This window comes from Bombus impatiens, unplaced genomic scaffold (assembly GCF_000188095.3).
Source record: "Bombus impatiens unplaced genomic scaffold, BIMP_2.2 scf_1283, whole genome shotgun sequence".
NCBI classification, from domain to species: Eukaryota; Metazoa; Arthropoda; class Insecta; order Hymenoptera; family Apidae; genus Bombus; species Bombus impatiens.
Window position 1 is genome coordinate 365,246 of NT_177702.1, and position 21,211 is coordinate 386,456.

Below are 21,211 nucleotides of genomic sequence, written 5' to 3' on the forward strand. Positions count from 1 at the left end.
ATCTCTGACGTCAATGCAATTGTTTATGATAATTTATTCGATTGAGAATACTCGATCAACGCGTTATTTTCGATGGTGAGAAGAAGCGAGAGGAGAAGTAAATATATAAAAATCACAAAATATGATTAAGGTTCTAGACGTATAGGTCTTTATAAAAATAATTGTAAGAGTATTTAATTGTCATTTTGTGTAAAGAATATATTTAACGAAAGTGCAAGAAGGAATTGGTCTTTTCGAACAAGATTTAACAACTTTGTGCCTCTCTCTTCGTTATAACCTACATAATTAGTTTGGCAAACTGAAAATAAGCCGACGATTTTGTCTATTTATAACCACGACAGCCGTTTAGTAGCTAAATATAAATTTAATTTATTGGCGTGTTATTAATGTCTGTATATGGAAGCACAACGAAGCTCTACTTTAAACAGACCGAAGCATACGTACCACTTTTGTGTTCTTAATACATGCTGTTATTGCACTTTGTCTCGAATAATGTTTTGCCATCGATTTTTCGAGGGTATCCTGTTGTTCATCCTCTAGGAAATGAACAAACGTGACATTTCGAAAAAACGAAACAAGCATACTCTATGAGTGAAAATAAGAGAAATATTGTGTATAAATATGAGCTCATAAACGTTTTATGTAAAAAGTACAACGGAGGTGCGAAATGACAACCGATTGTCTTCCCTAAATATGATGGTTAAACGGTTACTGTGCCAGGAAAATTATAAGATTCAATAAAGCAAACAAAAAGCTATTTTTAGTGGAACCTGGAGCGCGAATCTGATTTGAAACACAAGCTCGTTTTATCTTCTTTTATCTTCGTTGCGATTGATTTGCACACTTATGTTAACCAAACAAGTTTAATCTATTTTTGTAAGTATTACAAACTTATAAATCCTTCAACTTTTTAAATCACTATAATAATGTCCTATAACAAAAGCAACATCGTCTAATGCTGATACACCGATATCTGTGTAATTATTTGCATTTACAGATACAAATCGATTTTACTTGCGGTGGTGAACAAAAAATTGTTTAATGAGCAAGCATTACGAAAAAGACACCATAATTTTATAACAGATAGAATATAATATAAACAAAATTAAATGATACCAAGACCATAAAGGATTTTTAATATAAAAGCTACAATATCCATATGTACTGTGATATTTATAAGAACTAAAATTAAACTGTTTTAAAAGTTATATATACATAACATGATACGCCGCATAAAATGATATATTACCTTAGTTTAGATATTATTAATTCAGATTTCAAATTTATTTAATAAATACTTATTATTTACTTGTATATAATATACTTATTATACTTATATTATTATATTACTTATATTACTTATATTACTTATTATACTTATATTATAATACTTATATATAAATACTTGTTATTTTTTTTAATAACGTATACTTAATTGAATTTTAATATAAATTGTCCACAGAAATATCTTCTCACGACAAACATGGCTGACAGCCGTGTCGAAAATGATTAAAAGCGCCTTTGAAGTTCGAGAGCTGATCTATTGTGACCAAAACTAAATCAGTTCACTTAAGAAGTAGCACGTGTCAATCACGTGAATACGTCCTATGTATGCCGAATACCATTCAGGTTGTGACCCTCGACAGAGGAAAGGTTATACAACTTGCTCACTTCCTTCGTTTAAGGAAATGACCCATTTTCATATAAATGTGCGTGCTAATTTCAATTTAATACAAAGGGGAGGTGAAGACCGGTCACTAATAAAACACGATCGATCAAACGAAACGCCGAATGTTCACGCTCGTCAATAAATGCATATGTGATGAGTTCGCATACGCATTCACACAGATCTTTGAATGAAATAGTTTTAGCTACATCATTTTTAACCATTCTAGGATACTTTGTCGATACTGATGTCGATACTTTGTTTCTGGTTCCAACGTTCCATTAATTTGATGTAATCGGATTAAACATGAACTTAAAACATGAAAGAAGAAATAACTTATTCTTACATGTCGGAACCATAAAATCAATCAAAAAGTAATGAGATAGCATTGAACTATTTATAACACTTGCAAAGTTATCAACTTTCTCGTCCAAAATATGCATGGTCAAAATGAAAACAAATATAGTAATGATATTGCAATTTTAGAAAATCACGAGTACCTTGCAACGGCATTAAAAATTTATAAAATTATGCAATATGTTATGGTAATACAGGCTTGCTAAGTATTTATGAATTCAGTAAGTCAATTTAATTCAAGAGTTAATATTTACTTAGTATATTTTTTAATAGATTGTTTGTTGTTATGAATACAATTGTATAAAATGAATGCGATGAAAATGTATAAAGAGGACAATAACCCTTAAAAGGTTGAACAAGGTTGATAATTGAACTATCTTCCTTTATATATAAATTTTATATTTAATATAATTTATATTTAAATATAAATGGCAATTGTGAATAATTCACATCAGAAAGAAACTATTGTCATAAGAGGGTAGACTGAGCTTTCGTTCCAATCTAGTTTCATTCAAAGTTCGTGTTATTATACGCAGGGGGTCTTGATAAACTTGCTGACCTCTGATCGCGGAAAATTTCGAAACTGTTACGGATTTATCAATAAAAGAAATTAAAATAACTGATGAAGTTGATCTGGAACGAGTTTGAATAATTTAGCGACATACATATGCACACTTGTTAAAGTAAAAGAACTCATCTGATAATTAGCATAAATGTGCAAATTAATTTTTTGTTTGTTTTAAGCAAGATTTGCATTTTAGTTTTCTATTCAAGATACATGTGTCATGTAGCATTTTGAAAATATAATTTAATTTACGATTCAAACAAGTAGTATCAAAAACAAAATAAATCAATAAATTTAATGAAAGATTTGGATAAAAATGAAGGAGTTCATCAGTAATTTGATTTTATTTTATGGATATTTATTTGAGCTCCACCTAGCTAGAAATATAGGGAACAAAATTGTTGATAATGAAGGGCGCTACTATGTGAATAATAGTTAATAAGAAAATGCAATATGCGCCGCGAATATTCAAATGATAGAATACATATAACAACTTTTCGAAATTAGTATATAAACAAAAGGTTAATTAATTCAATATGAAAATGTCATAGAATTGTCATTATTTAGCCTCGCTAAAAAGTAAATGAAATGAAAAAATCTAATTAATAACGAACAAAAAGTACATATATAAATGAATGTAGCTTTACATTAACAAACCATAATAATAATGTGATTAATAATCTGCAAATATTTATGAAAATTTTCATGAACACAACTACAGAGAAACAAAATTTATGCAATAATTTTCACTCGTTAAATATCATAAATACTATATTCTGGATACTTTACATACTTTTGCAACTAAAAAATAAATAACTACGATTAGATTTACTTTTTTCTAAATTCAACAAAATAAATCAATAAAAAAAGAGCAAAGTCATATATCCGAATGCAACAAGTATCTGTTATTGCATGGCGCAAGAAGATCCTGTCTGCTAGTTGAACAAAGGAGCACCATTATCTAAGTAAATGAATAGTGCACGCGCGCCAGACGCGAACTAAAATCGGCTGTCCGCACAACCGCACCGACTCGAGGTTGATTTCTCAGGAAGAAAGCTGATATCCACGTGGATCCAATTTTGTCCGTAGATCGAGTTCCCGTCTCGCGAACTATGCATGCTTCGCGTCTAATATAATAATAGAGCGATAGAGACCGAGATAACCGCGTCATTCCACGTGTAGCGCTTTAGTGTAACGGATTAAGTGATTCAATAGAGGGGCCGATTTTAATGAAATGTGACTTAATTGGAAGCGGACAGGAAATTTAATTATTGGTGAAACCAGTTTCGAATTATTAAGATTGCGTTTTCATATTTCATATAATTTATTTGCGTACTCTGACACTCTAGTGATTACATTTTATTCTACCTCGATTCGTTTGAATCATTCTACAAAGTCAGCAAATACCAGAAGATGTAAACAAAATATTAATATTAAATTCGGTGGTTGTACCTCGACCTGCAAGTACGTCATTCACTCTGTCATTATAAATCTTCAAAACATCTAAAATTATCATATAAATTATCGTATACGTAAGAAACAGTCTGTTCAGTTTTTTTCCGAAATGTTTTTATACATTGATTGCATACAAACCATTAACGTCACGTTGTTATTCGTAACTTATATGTTTCCAATTAAGATCAGACGTAATAGTAACGTATTCGATAGTGCATTGCAATAGTCATCGATTGTTTCGCGCTATTGTTTCACTGATGACATTAAACACCGGTCATAGGATACGCTGGAATTTTCGCAAAAAATGTTGCGCTCCATTATAGAGTATCCGCATTGTCCAGCGGCAACAACGATACCTTAGAATCGGCACGTGATCGTGCGTGCGTAATCGTGCAATTTAGTACGCAAGTGTATGCGATTTTATCAGATATTCTGGAAACCATGCGAATTGAAGAGCTTCGACGAAGTATATACATCCATACACATTTCAAGAAGATAATAAGTTTGATAGAACAATAAAAAAAATTACTTATCATTAATAGAAGATAACGAATAGGATTTATCAAAATATATTTTTGAAAATCAATAAAAAATATGTAAATACAATGAAAAAGAAGTCGTATGAAGAAAAACAAAAATAGCAATTACTGTACACAATTTTGTCTCCAAATATTTTATTGTATTTGTTGTAGTAAAAAAATTTGGTTACAATGGCAAATAAAGTGTTTATTCACAAGAGAGATTGAAAGATTCATATTATACATATTAATACTGAACAAACATAGAGAACGAAACTAAAGAAAGTCACGAATACTCATTTCCTACTTAAGTAGCATCGTGTTTAATGCAAAAAATAAATAAAATATGAAATTTTAAAAGAAAAGAAAATATCATTTCAAAATTTCATTTTCCGTCCCAAATCTCTCCGTGTAAATCTCTTCTAAAGATATTCGTCTCTTTATTCGGTTATGCTTTTTATGACGTATATATTGATTTAGAGTCTAGAGTATTCTAGAGTAACTAGAACCAAAGGCGAATGTACTCACATTTATTAACGCCGAATGTAATATCGGTGAATTGTACGCTGTGAAGAACATTATGAGGAATAGTAGGAGGATTCGTCGGTGCAAAGTCCGGGTCATCGATATCGAAGGACACGTTTTCCTCAAATTCCGTCATTCTGTTCTCCATAATTTCGAAAACACACAACGAACTTTGAACACCAGAATGCTTCAATCCTTTAACAGAAACGAAATTAACATATATACGGTTTCAAACTAAATATTAGATATCAAACGTATAATTTGTGATAAATAATGAATGTGCATCAACGATTTTTATTTGATTATACATGTTGCAATAAGCAATCTACTCTTTGATTAATAACAGTGACCTTAGCTTGCCAGATACATATTTAAATTATACAGAAATTTATTAGATTACAAGCATTCACCTAAAATGGATTATACATGATAAAGAAATTTCTGAAAATGTTTTAAAGGCACACTCTATTGAAATACCCCGACGCTTTAATATATGCATGTAGATACGTATATATGCATATGTATTATGAATAGTAACGCAAGGTCAGTCCCAGAGTAGGCTTACATTATTAATTGCTTTCCTTTTAAATAAAATATCAAAAAGTGTCATTACAATATCAACCAACATACGTATCACATCGATAATGAATGAAGCCATGATCGATATTACCCTTGAGAGAAAGAGAGAGAGAGAAATCTATTCGAACAATCTTATTCGGCAAGTTATCTAATTTACATTTATAGTATCTTGATTAAAATGTAATAGCTTGTGTAAAGAATAATAAATAATCTTTCGAACGGAAGGTATATCAATTCAAATAACAGAATACTTTTCTTTCTTCATCCAATGAAAATATAAAACTGAACCATCGAATAACACAAATGCAAAAAAATTAATTTCTTCTCGAATAGATCAATTTAAAAACAGTGCAGTGATGGGATATTTGGAACTACAAATGTATCCTTGCGAGCATTTATATCATAATAAATCATATAATTTACAAGTAGATTTATCGTTTGTAAATACGTATAGTATTAACTGTGTGTTTAATGACAATCGTGATTAATCATAGTGATAAATGAATTTGACTTTCGCGAAACTATTACTGTCCAAGAAATTGGTCTTTTAATTCGTAGAATTAAAGAAAACAATAAACAAAAATAAAAAAGTAGAGAGGAAGTTTTAAAACGAAAGGTAAGATGAAACGTTTCTCAAGTAAACAATAACCCATATACATTGTAATCGATAACATTAGTAGATTCGACGATAAAGCGGAACAAAAGTAGCACTTGAATGCAACAATCTGCTTCGTACATATTATATACGTAACTGTATATGTATCATAACTTCGTTTAGATTCTTTCTTTCGTGACAAATGCTGTTTAAATGGTTTTGAAATACTCTAATATCTTTATGACACAATATAATAATATACAATGAATGATTAACTGCAAAATGTTAACACAATCTTGTTTTTCCACAATTTGATAATATCTTAATAATACATTTTTTTAATGTCACAAAAATACAATTTATAAAATAAAATTCGTAAAATTAATAGTTATTCATAATCTTATAATGTTAATGTTAATCAACTTTTACATAACAACTTAAACAAATAGTGCGCAGCTTCGTAAAATAACACATACTTTGAATAATCAAAAGACAATTATAACACTTTATCTTGAATAACACATTCAATAGTAGACACAGGTATAGACTGAATTACAACGTATCAGAAAAAATGCTTACAATTAAAGACGTTAATCGTGTCATTGAAGAAATAAAAAAAGTTGCAGAAGTATATATCCAGAAGAAAGAACGAAGCGTACAATTAAAAAATATTTAAGTGTTACTGAGGAGCTCAATTTTATTTGAAATATTTATTATTGAAAGTTCAATAAAATGTTATGTAAAAAAACATCATATGCTGTATCGATATATTTTCCATATTTTGTATGACTTAATATTTTGTGTTTCTGTATAGATCAATCAATGAAAAATAAGCTAAAAACTAATTTAATAGCACATTCTTAGAAAGAAATGTATAAATAATAACTAAAACTTAAGACCGCACAATCGAGATATCGAATTGAAACATTGAAGCACATATGAAATCTTTATGATAAGTGAATCATGTAAACTTGAATCTATTCTATAATTTATACAACCTACTGATTCCTTTAAAGTTTCACAATTCGTTGGCACTAAATTTTCGAATACTTCCGCGATAGAGAAAACGATGCATACTTTTACAAACCGTACGAACCGATGGTTGATGGTTGACTGACAACAGTGACAACGTTTCAATTTGAAGATTCAAATCTCTACCATTTACTACGTCTGTGCCTCTACTATATCGGTATCGATAATGTCGCATGTGACATGAATATGGTAAGGGGTCAGAATCCTCAAATGAGAAACACAAAAAAGCATTAATTGAGGTTATTATATATTTTTAATTTGTAAGTATTTATTTAAATTAAAATATCTACATATTCTATAATCTACATAACTTTAAGTAACTCTAAAAAGGAATGCGGAATGATTAAATTAGTAACAGAAACTTGTCAGATATGTCTTTAAATATTCTCAATTTGAACTTGCGATTTCCAAGTTTTTAATTTTGTCGAATTTTTGTGTTAACAAAATTAAATTCAATATAAATAAACGGTGTTCTCTTAAAAAAAAATTGCGTTTTTGGTACAAACTTTTATAATTTTAGTACATGATTAGTACATTGCTAAGGCAATTAAACAAATAAATAAAGAGTGATTATAACTTATAAACTTAAATAACTTATAAATAACTTATAAATTATAAATAACTTATAAATAACTTATAAATAAACTTAAATAAAGACTGATTTTATATTTTAAATCTTATAACAAAAGTGAATTTACTTTATATATTTTTGCAAATCACCTGCATTCTGTAACTTATGCATTTATAATTATCATAAATGATTAAATATCCGTAATCTAGTCATTAGTATAATTCAAAAAGAAAGATTTTTAATAGGCTTCTTAATCAGCTTCGTGTTATAACAAAAATTAATTTATAAAATAAAAAATTTTTAATATTTTATTAAGGTCTATCAGATTTACCTAAAGTCTGTTACCTAAATGCTAAAAATAAAGGAGACAAATACTAAGAATACTAACTAATTTGCTATACTAAAAGACCTCTTTGAAATATATAGATATAAGGTATGATATACAGTGAATTATATATATTTTTATATTATTATTAAAAATAACATCGAACCTCATAAACATATTTCTTAAATTTAATAATTCACAATTCATTATCAATTAATACAATTTGTATAGGAGCAAAAATAAATCAATAAAAAATATATGTGCGAGTTTCGCATACAAATACATCAAACGTAGAACATTTTAATAAGATTTTGGAAACTATATTAAAATATTAAATATACTTAAAAATGTATATATAACATAATAATGTGTTCGAAAAATCAATGATTAAAAATAAGTATTCTTTGTCTTTATAATCTTTAACTTAAAAAACGATTGTATAAATAGTGCAATAGTGTTTACAATGTATCGAGATCGTAAAATCCATCAAGCATCAAGTTTTATATGTTATAGCGTATGAATGAACAAATTCATACAATTCCTAATTTCGATCATAGAAGATTCTTATAATATAATATAGTGATTAAAAAAATATATAATACTTGTATACCTCACATATTCATAACAGTATCTTGAATTAAACATTATCTACTTCACTATGATATCTGGAAGAATGTTTAATCTTTGTACAATGTCTAATATTTGATGCAGCAAATACTATACGTTCATGTATTGTACAATAAAACATTAATTCTCCATTCATCATACATCTTCCATTAATATATTGGCCTAAATCCTATATAAAACATAAATAATAAACACAGTAACTCTTCATGCACATCGTTATGAATCAATGAATATACATACTAGGACTTGGAAGTGGACGTAATCTATACATATTTGGCAAAATAAATTGTGGTGAAAATGGTCTTAATGGACCCATCATATGCCTAGTTTCTCCAAAATCTGCATTCTAATTGAAATCAAGGAGAAATCCAACCAATTATAGGAAGAAAATGCTAATGACGAACAAAATTTAATGTCAGAAAAGTTATATTCCACATATAACTTGAATACTTAATAATAAACAGGAACAGGAATCTGGTTGATATAATATGATGAAGATACCCTCTGTTTTCTAGACATATCTCTTTCTTTTCTTTTTTAGGACTGTTCTTTCAATCTTTTTCAATACAGACTTTCACCTGTGAATGACCTTTTATATCAATAGTATCTGTAACATTTAATTTTTAAGAAACATGACATTCCACATGTCTTGTTATATACATGTGATTAGACTCTCTGGTCCATGCTCTTTACCCTTACTCTCTTAAATGCGAATGGCCCAATGATCTTTCCTTTCTCACAGATGCTCTTCCTTTGCACTGTGTTATTGACTACGTCACCTAACTTTTTCTTTATTCTGTTTACTTCTATCTTCAGTGAAATCTCTTTCCCTAAATAAATTATACAACAATTTAATAAAACTGAAAAATAAATATATTAAACAAATACACAAGACTGTAACAAATAATTTGTACCTATTATTTGTGTAATTATTCCTGTCATCATGTTTTGAATAAAAGAATACTTAAGAAAATCTAGTTTTTAAATATTTGTTTATATGTTACAATTAATATTTGGTATTTAATGTTTTAATACACAATATTATAATTTAGAATCCATTTTGTATTTCACCAAATGGTAAATTTATTTATATGTACATGTATAGGTTATATCTGTAATTTTATATAAATAAATAATTATATATAAATAATCATATGAATATATAATAGATAATTATCAAGTGCTAAGTTTTTATCGTCATTAAAGTACTGCCAAGTGATATGATACTTAACATACTTGAAGTTAATTAGTATACAAATGCTATAATAAACATAATGTTGTACAAATTTTGTATCTATCTTTATTTTGCGGCCACTATATAGCAATACCGGCTAAATTTCGGTTTAATAAAAATAAAATTGTTGCCTTTTTTTATTGCAATCTAATTACAATAATTTTCAACGTATAGAATCAAAAAATGCAAGTATTAACTTTAGAAATTCAGAGGTTTCAAAGTTATGCATATGTAAAGTTGAAAGTTTTTATCGTATTTGACAATTTATTTTGACGCCATGTTGGCTTTTATCCACGATTCGTCCAATGAATGCAATCGCTGACTATAATAAATACACGTGGATGGCAGCCACTTAGGCGGGATAAATCAAATTAAAGAAGATATTTTTTCTCTAGTCAAATGTTTTTTTAGATGATTTGTCTTTTAGCCTAATAACAGTTATGGTAAACTTGTTGCGAAAGACGTAGTCATAAAATAGTAAATCACAGTATGGAAATTACAAGTGAGTACTGAATTAGGTTGGCAATAGTTATAAAATTCCAGGGACCGTAAGGCAACCGGCTATGTTAATATATTAATTTTCGCTAAAGGCCATGTATATTACGCGTCAATACTTTAATTACAGCCAGCGACGATATCCATGCTCGAAAAATAAAAGCAAATTAACGACCGAAAAAAGGTCCGATTTTTGCGACACTGTTTTTGTCGCAAAAACAAAATCGATGTCATGAAATTGATAATTGAGATAATTTGGAGGCAGTATATCTTCAAACGAGAAACATTCAATGTTCGTTTGTGTGGAAGCAATATGGCATCAAAGCAAGCTGTCAAATATGACAAAAATGCTTAGCTTTACATACGCATAACTTTTAAACCGCTGAATTCCTAAAATTAAGACTTGCATTTTTATTCTATGCACTGAAAATTATTAAATAGCAATAAAAGAAGGCAATAATTTTATTTCTAATAAATCGAAGTTTAACCGCTATACTTAAAAATAAAAAGAAAGGATCATATTTATAAAAAAAGAAAATATGCTGTATTAACCAATATATGTCTGATAACCAAACACAAGTCTGGATGATGGAATGATCTATGTCGAGGATTGTGACTTCGACTTCTAGAAGAAGTAATATATTTTTTATTCATTTTCGAATTCGCTTGCTTTCTAGAAATTGGACATGTTGTTTTTTCACAATATGAATGACACTTTAATGCGTATAAAATATTACCTTCGAGAAAAAAGGTCATCTTTATAATTTATAAACAAAATGACGACAAAAAATAAAAACTTTTAATATTAAACAAATCATCTAAATTTTCATTATTTATTGCAACAATTGTATGATGTCCTACAATTTTTTCTGTTATAACTGATGCACTTTTTACTTCTTCTCTTTCAAATATAGGTTTGAATCTCCCCCTATGGGGGGATAAATAAATAAATTTATTTATAGATAGAAAATCTAGAATAGATGCATATAAAGGGCTGGACAATGGCAAGGGTCAAAGCCATCCTGAAGATGACCTTACAATGCTATAGAGCTGGGACATGTGAGTGCGACCTGCGAATCTATGGTAGACCGGGGGCAGCTATGCTACAGGTGCGGAGGCACCGGTTATCAGGCTCTGTGAGTCGCTCGGTGCGCCCACCACCCATAGGATGGGAGGGGCCGCATGCGTTTCACCGAAAACTAAAAGGACGAGTCGAATTCGGGAGCCTGCGGACAGGATGCAGGGTGACAATGTGAGAGACCTACCGCAGGGAGAGGAAAGAATAACGAGTGTGGCAGATGGCCGGCGGGAGGCCATGAATATGGACTTGGTAAAGTAGATTCATATGGCTGCTCCAGACCAACTTCAGGCGATCGAAACGGGCACAAGACCTGCTTTTCCAGATGATAAGGGAGAGCAGGGTTGCCCTGGCAGTGGTAGCCAAGATCGTATATTAGACACTCCTAACTGGGTCGGAGATCTGGATGGTTTGGGCAAGGGGTATGCCGCTATCGAGTGGGTGGTGGGCGTATATGTCTCCCCGAACAGTGGCCTGGTTGCGTTTGCGGAGTTCTTGGACGGGGTTGGTGATTGCGTGAAACGATACCTTTCACGTTAGGTCCTCGTCCTGGGAGACTTTAATGCTCACTCCTCGCAATGGGGGAACACAAGGACGGATACTTGTGGCCGAGTGCTGTCAGACTAGGGTGCAGGCCTCGGCTCCTCTTACTTAACAGAGGCTTGACCAGCAGGCATTGCCGCGGCTGAAACTGGGACGCCCGTACAGAGGAGACAAGCGTGGACGAGAAGGCGGAGTATCTTCACTGAGACATGAACGCGGCATGTGATGTGTCGATCAGGCGCTCCGTGCCTGGTACTAGACAGAATGGGACTGTGTACAGGGTGGATCCCAGAGACCGCAGTGCTACAGGCGAGGTGCATTCGGGTCCGCAGGTGGTTCCAGAGATTCCGTCGTCGGCGGCTTCATGACGAGGAAGAGATCTCCCTCTGCCACAAGGCATATAGAGGGACGCGACGCATCTTACAGCGGAGGATCAAGATCGCTAAAGCCCGATCCTAGATGGACCTCAGCCAGTCAGTCGAATCCGACCCGTGGGGGCGGCCGTACAGGATGGTGATGAAGAAACTGCGGCCAAGGGCCCCACCAGATATGAATCTGGCATTGCTGGAGGAGGTCATTCGCATACTGTTCCCGCCACAGGAGGACAGCCCGGGACCATTAGATCGGTTCTGACAAATGGGAGGCTTGGAAGGACTACAGAGGCCTTCCGCTGTCCTTTCGGATGGCGCAGGTGCTCACAGGACATGGAGTATTCGGGGAATACCTGCAGAAAATCGGGAGAGAGGTGACGAACACCTGTCACCACTGTGATATGTGCGAGGACACGGCCCAGCACATGTTGGAATTTTGTCCGGCGTGGAGGCCTCACGTCGTATTCTACGGCTAGCGATTGGCGAGAGATTAGACCCCTCGTCAGTTGTGAAAGTGATGCTGGGGGGGCAACAAGAGTTCTTCGCAGTCCGCTCATATTGCGAAGGCGTAATGCTCGTAAAGGAACGAACAGAGCGAGAGAGGATGAGAACATCCCACTCTTGCAGGGTTCCGCGCCAGAAGGACAGTTCTACGCTGTCCTAGGTGGTCATAGGGCCGACACGCCGAGGAGGATCTGGATCTCCTCAGACTTGCATGTCTAGGTCTAGGAGATGGCGTTGAGAGGGGTGGTCCCTCCCAATGCTCGAACTAACTAAGGAACGATTCCCGCAAATAGGAGAAGACGCAGCAGTGCTCCGGCAATAATTCGAAAGAGGTCTTGGGTCATCCCAGCTGAGCGTCAGGCGGTCCATTGTGGGGTTTTAGTCAGTAAAGTCCGACACTACCCCGCCACTTCCCAGAAGAGAGGGGAGAGTGTCCATGAGGATTTCCGTACGTATAAAAAAAAGTAGATGCATATAAAAAGAAGCAATTAAACAGTATTAACAGCTGACCTTAGAGATCTTAAGATTGAAATGTAAATAAAGTGACTACCTCTGAACAATTGCAAGACAAGATATTTTATAATAGATGTGTGGCGGAGGTTGTCGCTGCCAGATGAAAAGAGAGGTTGCGTTTCGTCCCGGGACTACCGGTGGACTCGTCAGTAAGGCTATGCCCGGTAAGGCCTTAGACGTAGAGGGAGTCTCACTAGGTGCGGTATTTGTATCATTCGCTCGTATATTCGACCGCTAGAGAGATAGACAGACTCGTTGTCGTCATAGCCCTCTGGTGTTGGCGGTTGGTACCCGCGGATCGCCCGGGAGGTGTTGCGCCGCGTTGATGCCTCGACCTGTTGGCGTCCTGTTGATACCGATCCGCCACAGATGTATGAAGTGAATGAAATGGTAAACATGTTATAAGAGAGATAGAAATATTATTATCTTTCATTTTATGTTACTGATTCTGTAACAGTATTTTGTATATCAATAATGTAAAAAACCATATATCTACTATTAAAAATAAAAATCACATTAAATGATAGCTAATTATGTATATATATGTCGGAGATGAAAGGAAAGCCGAAGCTTTCCTTGGAAATTTTGGGAACATCCTCTAGTACTTTAGCTTAAATTTTATTATAGCTGTAATTGTTTAAAATTTGTGATAGCGAGATTGGGTTCGAGGTGACAATTGGTCGCCGAACGTAGCCACGGTCACGAGATAAGCGTTTTGCCTAACGGAGGTCTGGAATGGTTGTATGGGTTTTCCGAGAAGTGTGATTGTGGCGGTATGCGGCCTCTTGAGCGGGCCTAGCCACGTGTGAGATTACCTTGGAGGTGCCGAGACAATGGGACATACATTGTATCAATAACCAAACTCCAGGTAGAAACTGCCTAGCAACGGCGTTCGGAACTTCTCGATGCTTCTAACGAGTGCGTATCGAATTGCAGACGAGGCGGGCTTTCGTGCACTCTCCAAGGGAGAGTGACACATCGAACATTTCTCGTCAATCGTATTTTGCGCCTAAGATTATTTTTTACGCTTAGTAAGGAGTTACCTCGTTGGCCGTGGATTCGTTTGAACCCAACAAAAGCATTCTTAATAGTGTACATAAATTCATTATTCATAAATCATATTATTCATTAACTTCATTGTTCCTCAAATTTATCGTTCATTAGACTTAATTATTTGTTAAGCTTAGTGATTGTCTTGTATATACGTGTACATACAATCGCGGCTTTATGAAACGATGGCTAGTCCCCGCGACGGCTTTGTGTAACGATGGCTAGTCCACGCGAAGAGTTGTCACGCGCCCAAAATTCCGATCTTAACCCGACATATATAAATTCACCTTTTTGTATACGAGTTATTCTTCAGACTAAATGTACAATTGAACATATATAGCATACAATTTTTCTTCAATGCTAGAAATCATAAAACAATTTTATTATGTTCTAAATTTTCCTCATCCTTGTTGAACCAAGGACATATTACTGATTTCAAAGTTGTGCGAATTGAATGTTATAGAAGACAATGTAATGGCAAATCTATTATCAGTAATAAGCCATGTTCAATATTGAAAGTCATTTTGATTCTTCAGTTGTAAAATTTTAATCTTTGGTGATGACAAAGAGGAAATAAGTGTACCCACGCTTGTAGTTCTAGTCATTTTATAGTACAGGTGCTGTACCATGTTGCCAAGTGATGAAGGGCACACAGGGTGCATGGTAGAAGAACCTATAAAATTAGGGATCTGCCCTGTTTGATTGCACACTAGCATAGACAAAAGCCAATTGAGTTCCATGGTAGAAGAACTTATTTTATTGTACGATTCTACGGTAAAGTTTACATCTATTTTACTATTCAAGACCATTCTGAATGAATGCGGATAGATTATGTATATAGTTTCGGATTAATCGGAATATGTTTATATAAATAATAGATTATATTCCCTTGAAATTCGCTTACAATATCGTGTTTCGTGTGATTATAATTAGAATAATATCACGCACATGTTGATGAAAGTGTCATAAAAAAGTGCCAATAACATAAAAACTTCATTATTGTATTATTGCATCATTCCAATCCCCGATCAAAAAAGATTGCTCGTCACTATCTGTATAGTCGGTAGTAGATGTTTAATAAAGAAGAACTATGTAATTGTTTTATTGTAAATCCTAACATATCATCAAAATGTCCCTACCGTGAGTATATTTTAATTGAAAAAATGGCAAAACTTAGTCTCTAGGCACAATCTTTTTCAGTTATTATTGCGTTTTTCGATAACACAGGGAACATTACACAAAAATCGGGACCTAAATGTTGCAATAATTAAGATGTAGAAATTTGAAATTCTATTTCTCGAAACTGATATATCTTAGACATGTCGAATGTAGAAAAGGACAATTTTTCTTATTATTTAATTTGTACTTTACAATTTGTCCAGCTGGACATTTGGTAAAATTTACTAACTTAATTGCTAAATAACATATGGATGGCTACCCTCTACGGGATACCATCTTCGAGTTTTGCTCGCTTCACCAGCCAGTTTGGATATGTTGCCGTTCTTTCCTTGTACTTCTCTGTGTAGCTGCCGATTTCTTTTTTGTCCGTTGGTATTTTTAAGTCTTTGCGTATATCCTCGTTTCTGACATACCATGGGGCGTTGACTATTGTTCCCAGTATCTTCGATTGTAGCGACTCTAGTTTATTTATGTGGTTCATTGCTGCTGTCCCCCATAGTGGTATTCCATACATCCAAATTGGTTTTATTATCATTTTGTAAATTTTTAGTTTATTTTCTATGCTGAGTTTAGGAGTTTCGACTAGTTAGCCAGTACATCTGTCTTCTTTTTATCCGTATTTTGCCTAAAATTGATTTAGTATGTTGTTTCCACGTAATGTGTGAGTCTAGGTGGAATCCTAGGTATTTAACTTGCCGTGTTTGTGTTATGTGCGTGCCGGTTGATTGTATCTTTTTTCCAATATATCTCAGGCGACCGAGTAATTGGTTGCTGTGTTGCCTAACGATGCTATAGAGTGAACGGCCCTTTATGTTAAACAAGAGCGGAGATACATTAATCGTTTACAGTCGTCCGGTGATAGCGGTGATCTCCTCGCGTCGTAGTTCGGACGTTTCGCAAGGTAAAAAATTCGGACTTTAGATATGATAGTAAAATTTATGGTACGAATCCAATAGAGTACCGGTTCAGAGTGTTATAACAAAAAGGTGTTGAGTACTGATTTGGGAGGGTTCTTATACTAAGGTTTGGTATCTCTGGAGGGGTTATGGTCGTGTGTTTATCAAACGCGGCCATCCTGTTAGTATCTGGTTATTGTTTCGAAGGCTGTGGCATGCAGGATGTTTTGTCTACTCTATTATTGTTTCTGAGCCTCTGACACATACCCTTAGGTCGATCATCGTTGTTATCTTCTCCGCCAAGCAAAATTCCGTTGTGCTTCCTCACCCTACCGTCATTTACTAATCGACTGCTTGGATTTATAATTCGCGGTTTCATATGATCCACAGCCGCTTTTATCCGCGATCGTTCTATTTCTGCTCGCGTTTACGCTACTCGGGTTCTTTCATTTCTTTTCTATCTTTTGTTTTGCATCCATTTGCAAAATGCCCGCTGCGACCACATATCGACCACGGTTTATGCGTTTCTTATACGTGTTGATGCGTTCCGTTCTACCGCGCCGGGGACTTGTGTACAAAAGACGCGGCTGGTTTATATTTGGCTTTCTCTTCAATATCGACGTATCGTGTAGCACCCATAACACTCGCTATTTTATTCGATTTGTATCGTAATATCGGATTTTCGCAATTAATTGATTTTTGGAAACAACAGTTTTCTCACAGTTCTTCCTAATGAGTTTCATATAGCACTGGCTCCAAATAATTTTACTACAGGATGGACTTATGCTAAAAGAATTTACCGAATATCCAGCTGGACAAATTGTAAAGTACAAATTAAATAATCCCGCTTTCATTTGTCGTTCCGCTCGATGAGAAAGACGACTGGATATGGAGAAATTTTTAAATACAGTATGCTCCTTGCTGCACACGTGATTATTTCTGTAAATATCAGAATTACGAAAAATATTTCAGATAAAAGTTATTGAACTTCATGGGAGAAACATTTTTTTTTTATTTGGAGTAGTTTACAATCAATTCTCATTGAGAATTATAAGTAAATTATTCTGGCATGGTACTATAACATGAATAATAAATGATTATCGTATGTTTGGTTCTAGCTGAATCTAATGTTTAAATCTAGAGGGTAATGTCTTTTTAGTCTGCGGATCTGATCCGTCGTGTCAAGTAATTGAGTAACTAGTGGGTTTTGGTGGTTGTTAATTCTTATGTTATATCTATTACTGATTTTGGATATTTCTTCTTTAACTGTAGGTATCTTAAGGTCATGTATTGTTTCGTTGGTAACATACCAAGGTGCATCTATTAAGCATCTTAGTGTTTTTGATTTGAATCGTTGAAGAATTTCTATGTTGGAATTACTCCCCTATAGTTGGATCCCATAGGTCCAAACAGGTTTTATACAGCATTATTTTACTTTGCACGCTTAAGTTGGAACGTCTGTCAATGAGCCAGTAGAATTTTTTTAATTTTAATTTAAGTTGCTTGAATTTATCTACGATGTGTCGTTTACATGACATTCTTCTGACCAAAATCATGCCCAGATATCTGACTGAATCTTTGTTTGGAATTGGAATATTATTTATGGTCACCTGTGGGCAAGATTGTTTTCGCAGCGTGCAGGTTATATAACTGGATTTATATTCATTTATTTCGAAGCGCCATTTGTGGAACCACTTTTCCATATTATCAAGACCTCCCTGGTGAGTTGAGGAGGCTACTGTCGGGTCTGAGTGCGATGCTAATAAAGCTGTATCATCAGCAAATGTCACTGTGGTTATCTCTGCTAAAGTTGGTAAATCGGCAGTGTAGATGGTGAACAGCAGAGGTCCGAGGACACTGCCTTGGGGTATGCCAGTTTGTATTGGAAATGTTGCGGTTATAGCGTTTAAGTATTTGATCATGAACAGCCTATTGGTTAGATATGATTGTAAAATGGAATAGTAGGTGTATGGTAGGATTTTCTTTAGTTTGAACAAAAGTCCTTCATGCCACACTTTGTCGAACGCCTGCTGAATGTCCAGAAATACCGCAGAGCAATATTTTTTCCTTTCTAAATCTTGGCTGATTTTGTGAGTTAAACGATGAATTTGCTCTATTTAGAATGTTGCTTCCGAAAAGCGAATTGATGATCTGGCGTTGTTTTCAAATCCTCTAAGAGTGGAAGGAATTATTTCGTTAGCATTTTCTCAAATAGTTTGGACAAAGTAGGTAGAAGGCTAATTGGGCGATAAGAGCTAATTTCGTGTATTGGTTTTCCAGGTTTAGGAATAAGAGTAATTAATGATATTTTCCAAGACTTAAGATAGTATTCAAGGCGAAGAATTGCATTAAAAATAAAAGTGATGAGTGCAATTCCTTTTATGGGAAGCTCCTTAATAACTTTATTACTTATCAAATCATGCCCCGATGCTTTCCTGGGATTTAGACGACGGATTAATTCTTTAACTTCCAGAGATGAGAAAGGCTCAATAGGAGGAGATATCTGGAAGGATGAGTGCAAGTATTCCGTTATTTCGGCGGCAATAGTGGAGGAATACGGTTTGAAGACATTAGTTAGGTGACTTGCAAACAAGTTTTTGTATAGGGCTACGCACTCATCCACCTTGCAGACAGTGAATTAGAGGTATTATTTGCGGACGACGAGTGAGTTTCCTGGATGCCTTCCATAGTGAGTAATTGGAGTCAGCTGTGAGAAACAGGTTAGCTAAATATTTTTGAAAACAGTTGTTTTTATAATTTTTAAGGATTTTAGTTAATTTTCTCGTTGAATTATTTAGCTTACGCTTGTCGTCAGGTGTTCTATGACTTTACCATACTTTTACATGTCTGCGTTTTTCTACGATTTTTTTTTTTTATTATGTAATGATGGTATTCATGTTTATTAACAAAATTCTTAGTAGGAGTGGAAGAACGGATCGCGTTTATTATGCTGGTGTTTAAATATTCCGTGGCTGCTTCTATATCTTCATCTGTTTTTATGGATATTAAGGCTGATATTGAATGATTGAAGATTTCCTTAAAGAACTGCCAGTTTGTGAGTTGATTATGAATAAAGTCATTAGGTTGATCTTCAATAATTGTTGAGTTAATTGTTACTATAACGGGTGAATGATCTGAAGAGAGTTCCACAGAGGAGTTGATTTGGACATATCTTGGCGAGATGTTTTTAGTTATAAAAAAATCTGAGAAATCAGGTAGTTTGTTAGTGTCAGTGGGCCAGTAAGTGGGTTCGTTTATACTGAGGTAATGAGACTTAATTAAGTCTCTTGATATTTATGTATTTCAAAAGATTTTTGCCTCTTACTGTGATAATTCTGCTGCCCCATTACGTATGTTTAGCGTTATAGTCTATGGGAGAAACATGATGAAATGTTTCGATTTTTTTCTGCATCCTTACTTAAAGAGATTTCAGCGCTAATGTAATTTCTCTAAATGTAATATATACATTTTTCATACCCCGCACCACGTATTTGTTAATTCTTTACAAAAACTAAGATACTGAAAGTCGAAAAATGATTAGCTTGAAAGATATTTTAACTGTAGCCTTGTAAAACTTACCGTATGAAAAACAAGAAATACATAAACATAATAAAACTGTATTTACAAGATTAAAGTTACAATATCTTCTAAACCAATCATGTTTCGGTCCAAGTACTTTAATACTTTTTTGTAGAGAATAAAACTTGTGAAGAATACTTAGTCGCGTTGATGCAGGGAAGAACAAAATATCTAAGAACTCTAACATTGCTGCAAGAGAGTGGGAGTTTTCGCCTGGACAACCGTTTGCATCGAAAAATGGCGATCTATATGCCGAAACTCTCAACTCGGGCATTGCTGATAACATCAAATTTTGCTGGAAAGCTCTCCGTCTTCCAGAATTTAAAGACTGCGAAGCAACTACACATTTCTTGCAGTGCGCTGATTCCATATTCGATTTCCTGAGGGACATGTTTAAAAAGCCCGTTAAAACGCGATAATGAAGATATTTGACGTTCTAGATTACTTAAAGAATTTTATCAAGCAACTTTAGCAAAAATATTTAGCAAGCATTAATGAAAAGAATAGGGCGCCTATATTTCTTTCCAGTCTGAAAATAGGCTTTGTTGACTTTTGATTTGTACGTAAAACTATCGAAATAAAAAATGAACCTCCTCACATATAAAATGAGCCAAGACTACTTAGAATTACCTTTGGCACGATAAGAGGTAGAAGTGGGTAATATACTACAACTACTCAGTTTGTTTGTTGCATATAAACGATTGTTGGCACGACATAAAATTTTTATCAATACGGGAAATGTAATGCCAATAGATAATATTAAAATGTTAAACGTCTCGTTAGCCAAATCAAGAAAAAAGCGTGCAAATATAAATCGGTACAACTTAACCATTTACAATATAATACACAAGTCATTAGTAGCTGAAAAATACAGACTTATTGACCATTCAAAAGAAAATTATAATCTTGATGAAATTAGTGAATTTTTAAATTTTGCATAGGCGCAATAGCCGA

General features: G+C 33.8%; 1 protein-coding gene across 2 annotated transcripts in view; it reads right to left on the bottom strand.

The window, feature by feature from the left end:
• Positions 1 to 9,408, bottom strand: part of LOC100742356 (protein pinocchio) — a 52,526-nt gene extending 43,118 nt beyond the window's left edge. Inside the window, exons 1-2 of one of the 2 annotated variants that reach the window (XM_024371397.2) lie at positions 9,264 to 9,408; positions 5,090 to 5,271 (exon numbers count right to left, since the gene is read on the bottom strand). In XM_024371397.2, the coding sequence (XP_024227165.1) occupies positions 5,090 to 5,234 (145 nt within the window). In that variant the 5' untranslated portion in view covers positions 5,235 to 5,271; positions 9,264 to 9,408. Of the gene's footprint in view, positions 1 to 5,089; positions 5,272 to 7,335; positions 7,400 to 9,263 lie in introns of those variants that run through there. The other variant, XM_033323892.1, reaches the window with a different exon arrangement.
• Between the last annotated feature and the right edge of the window lie 11,803 nt (positions 9,409 to 21,211).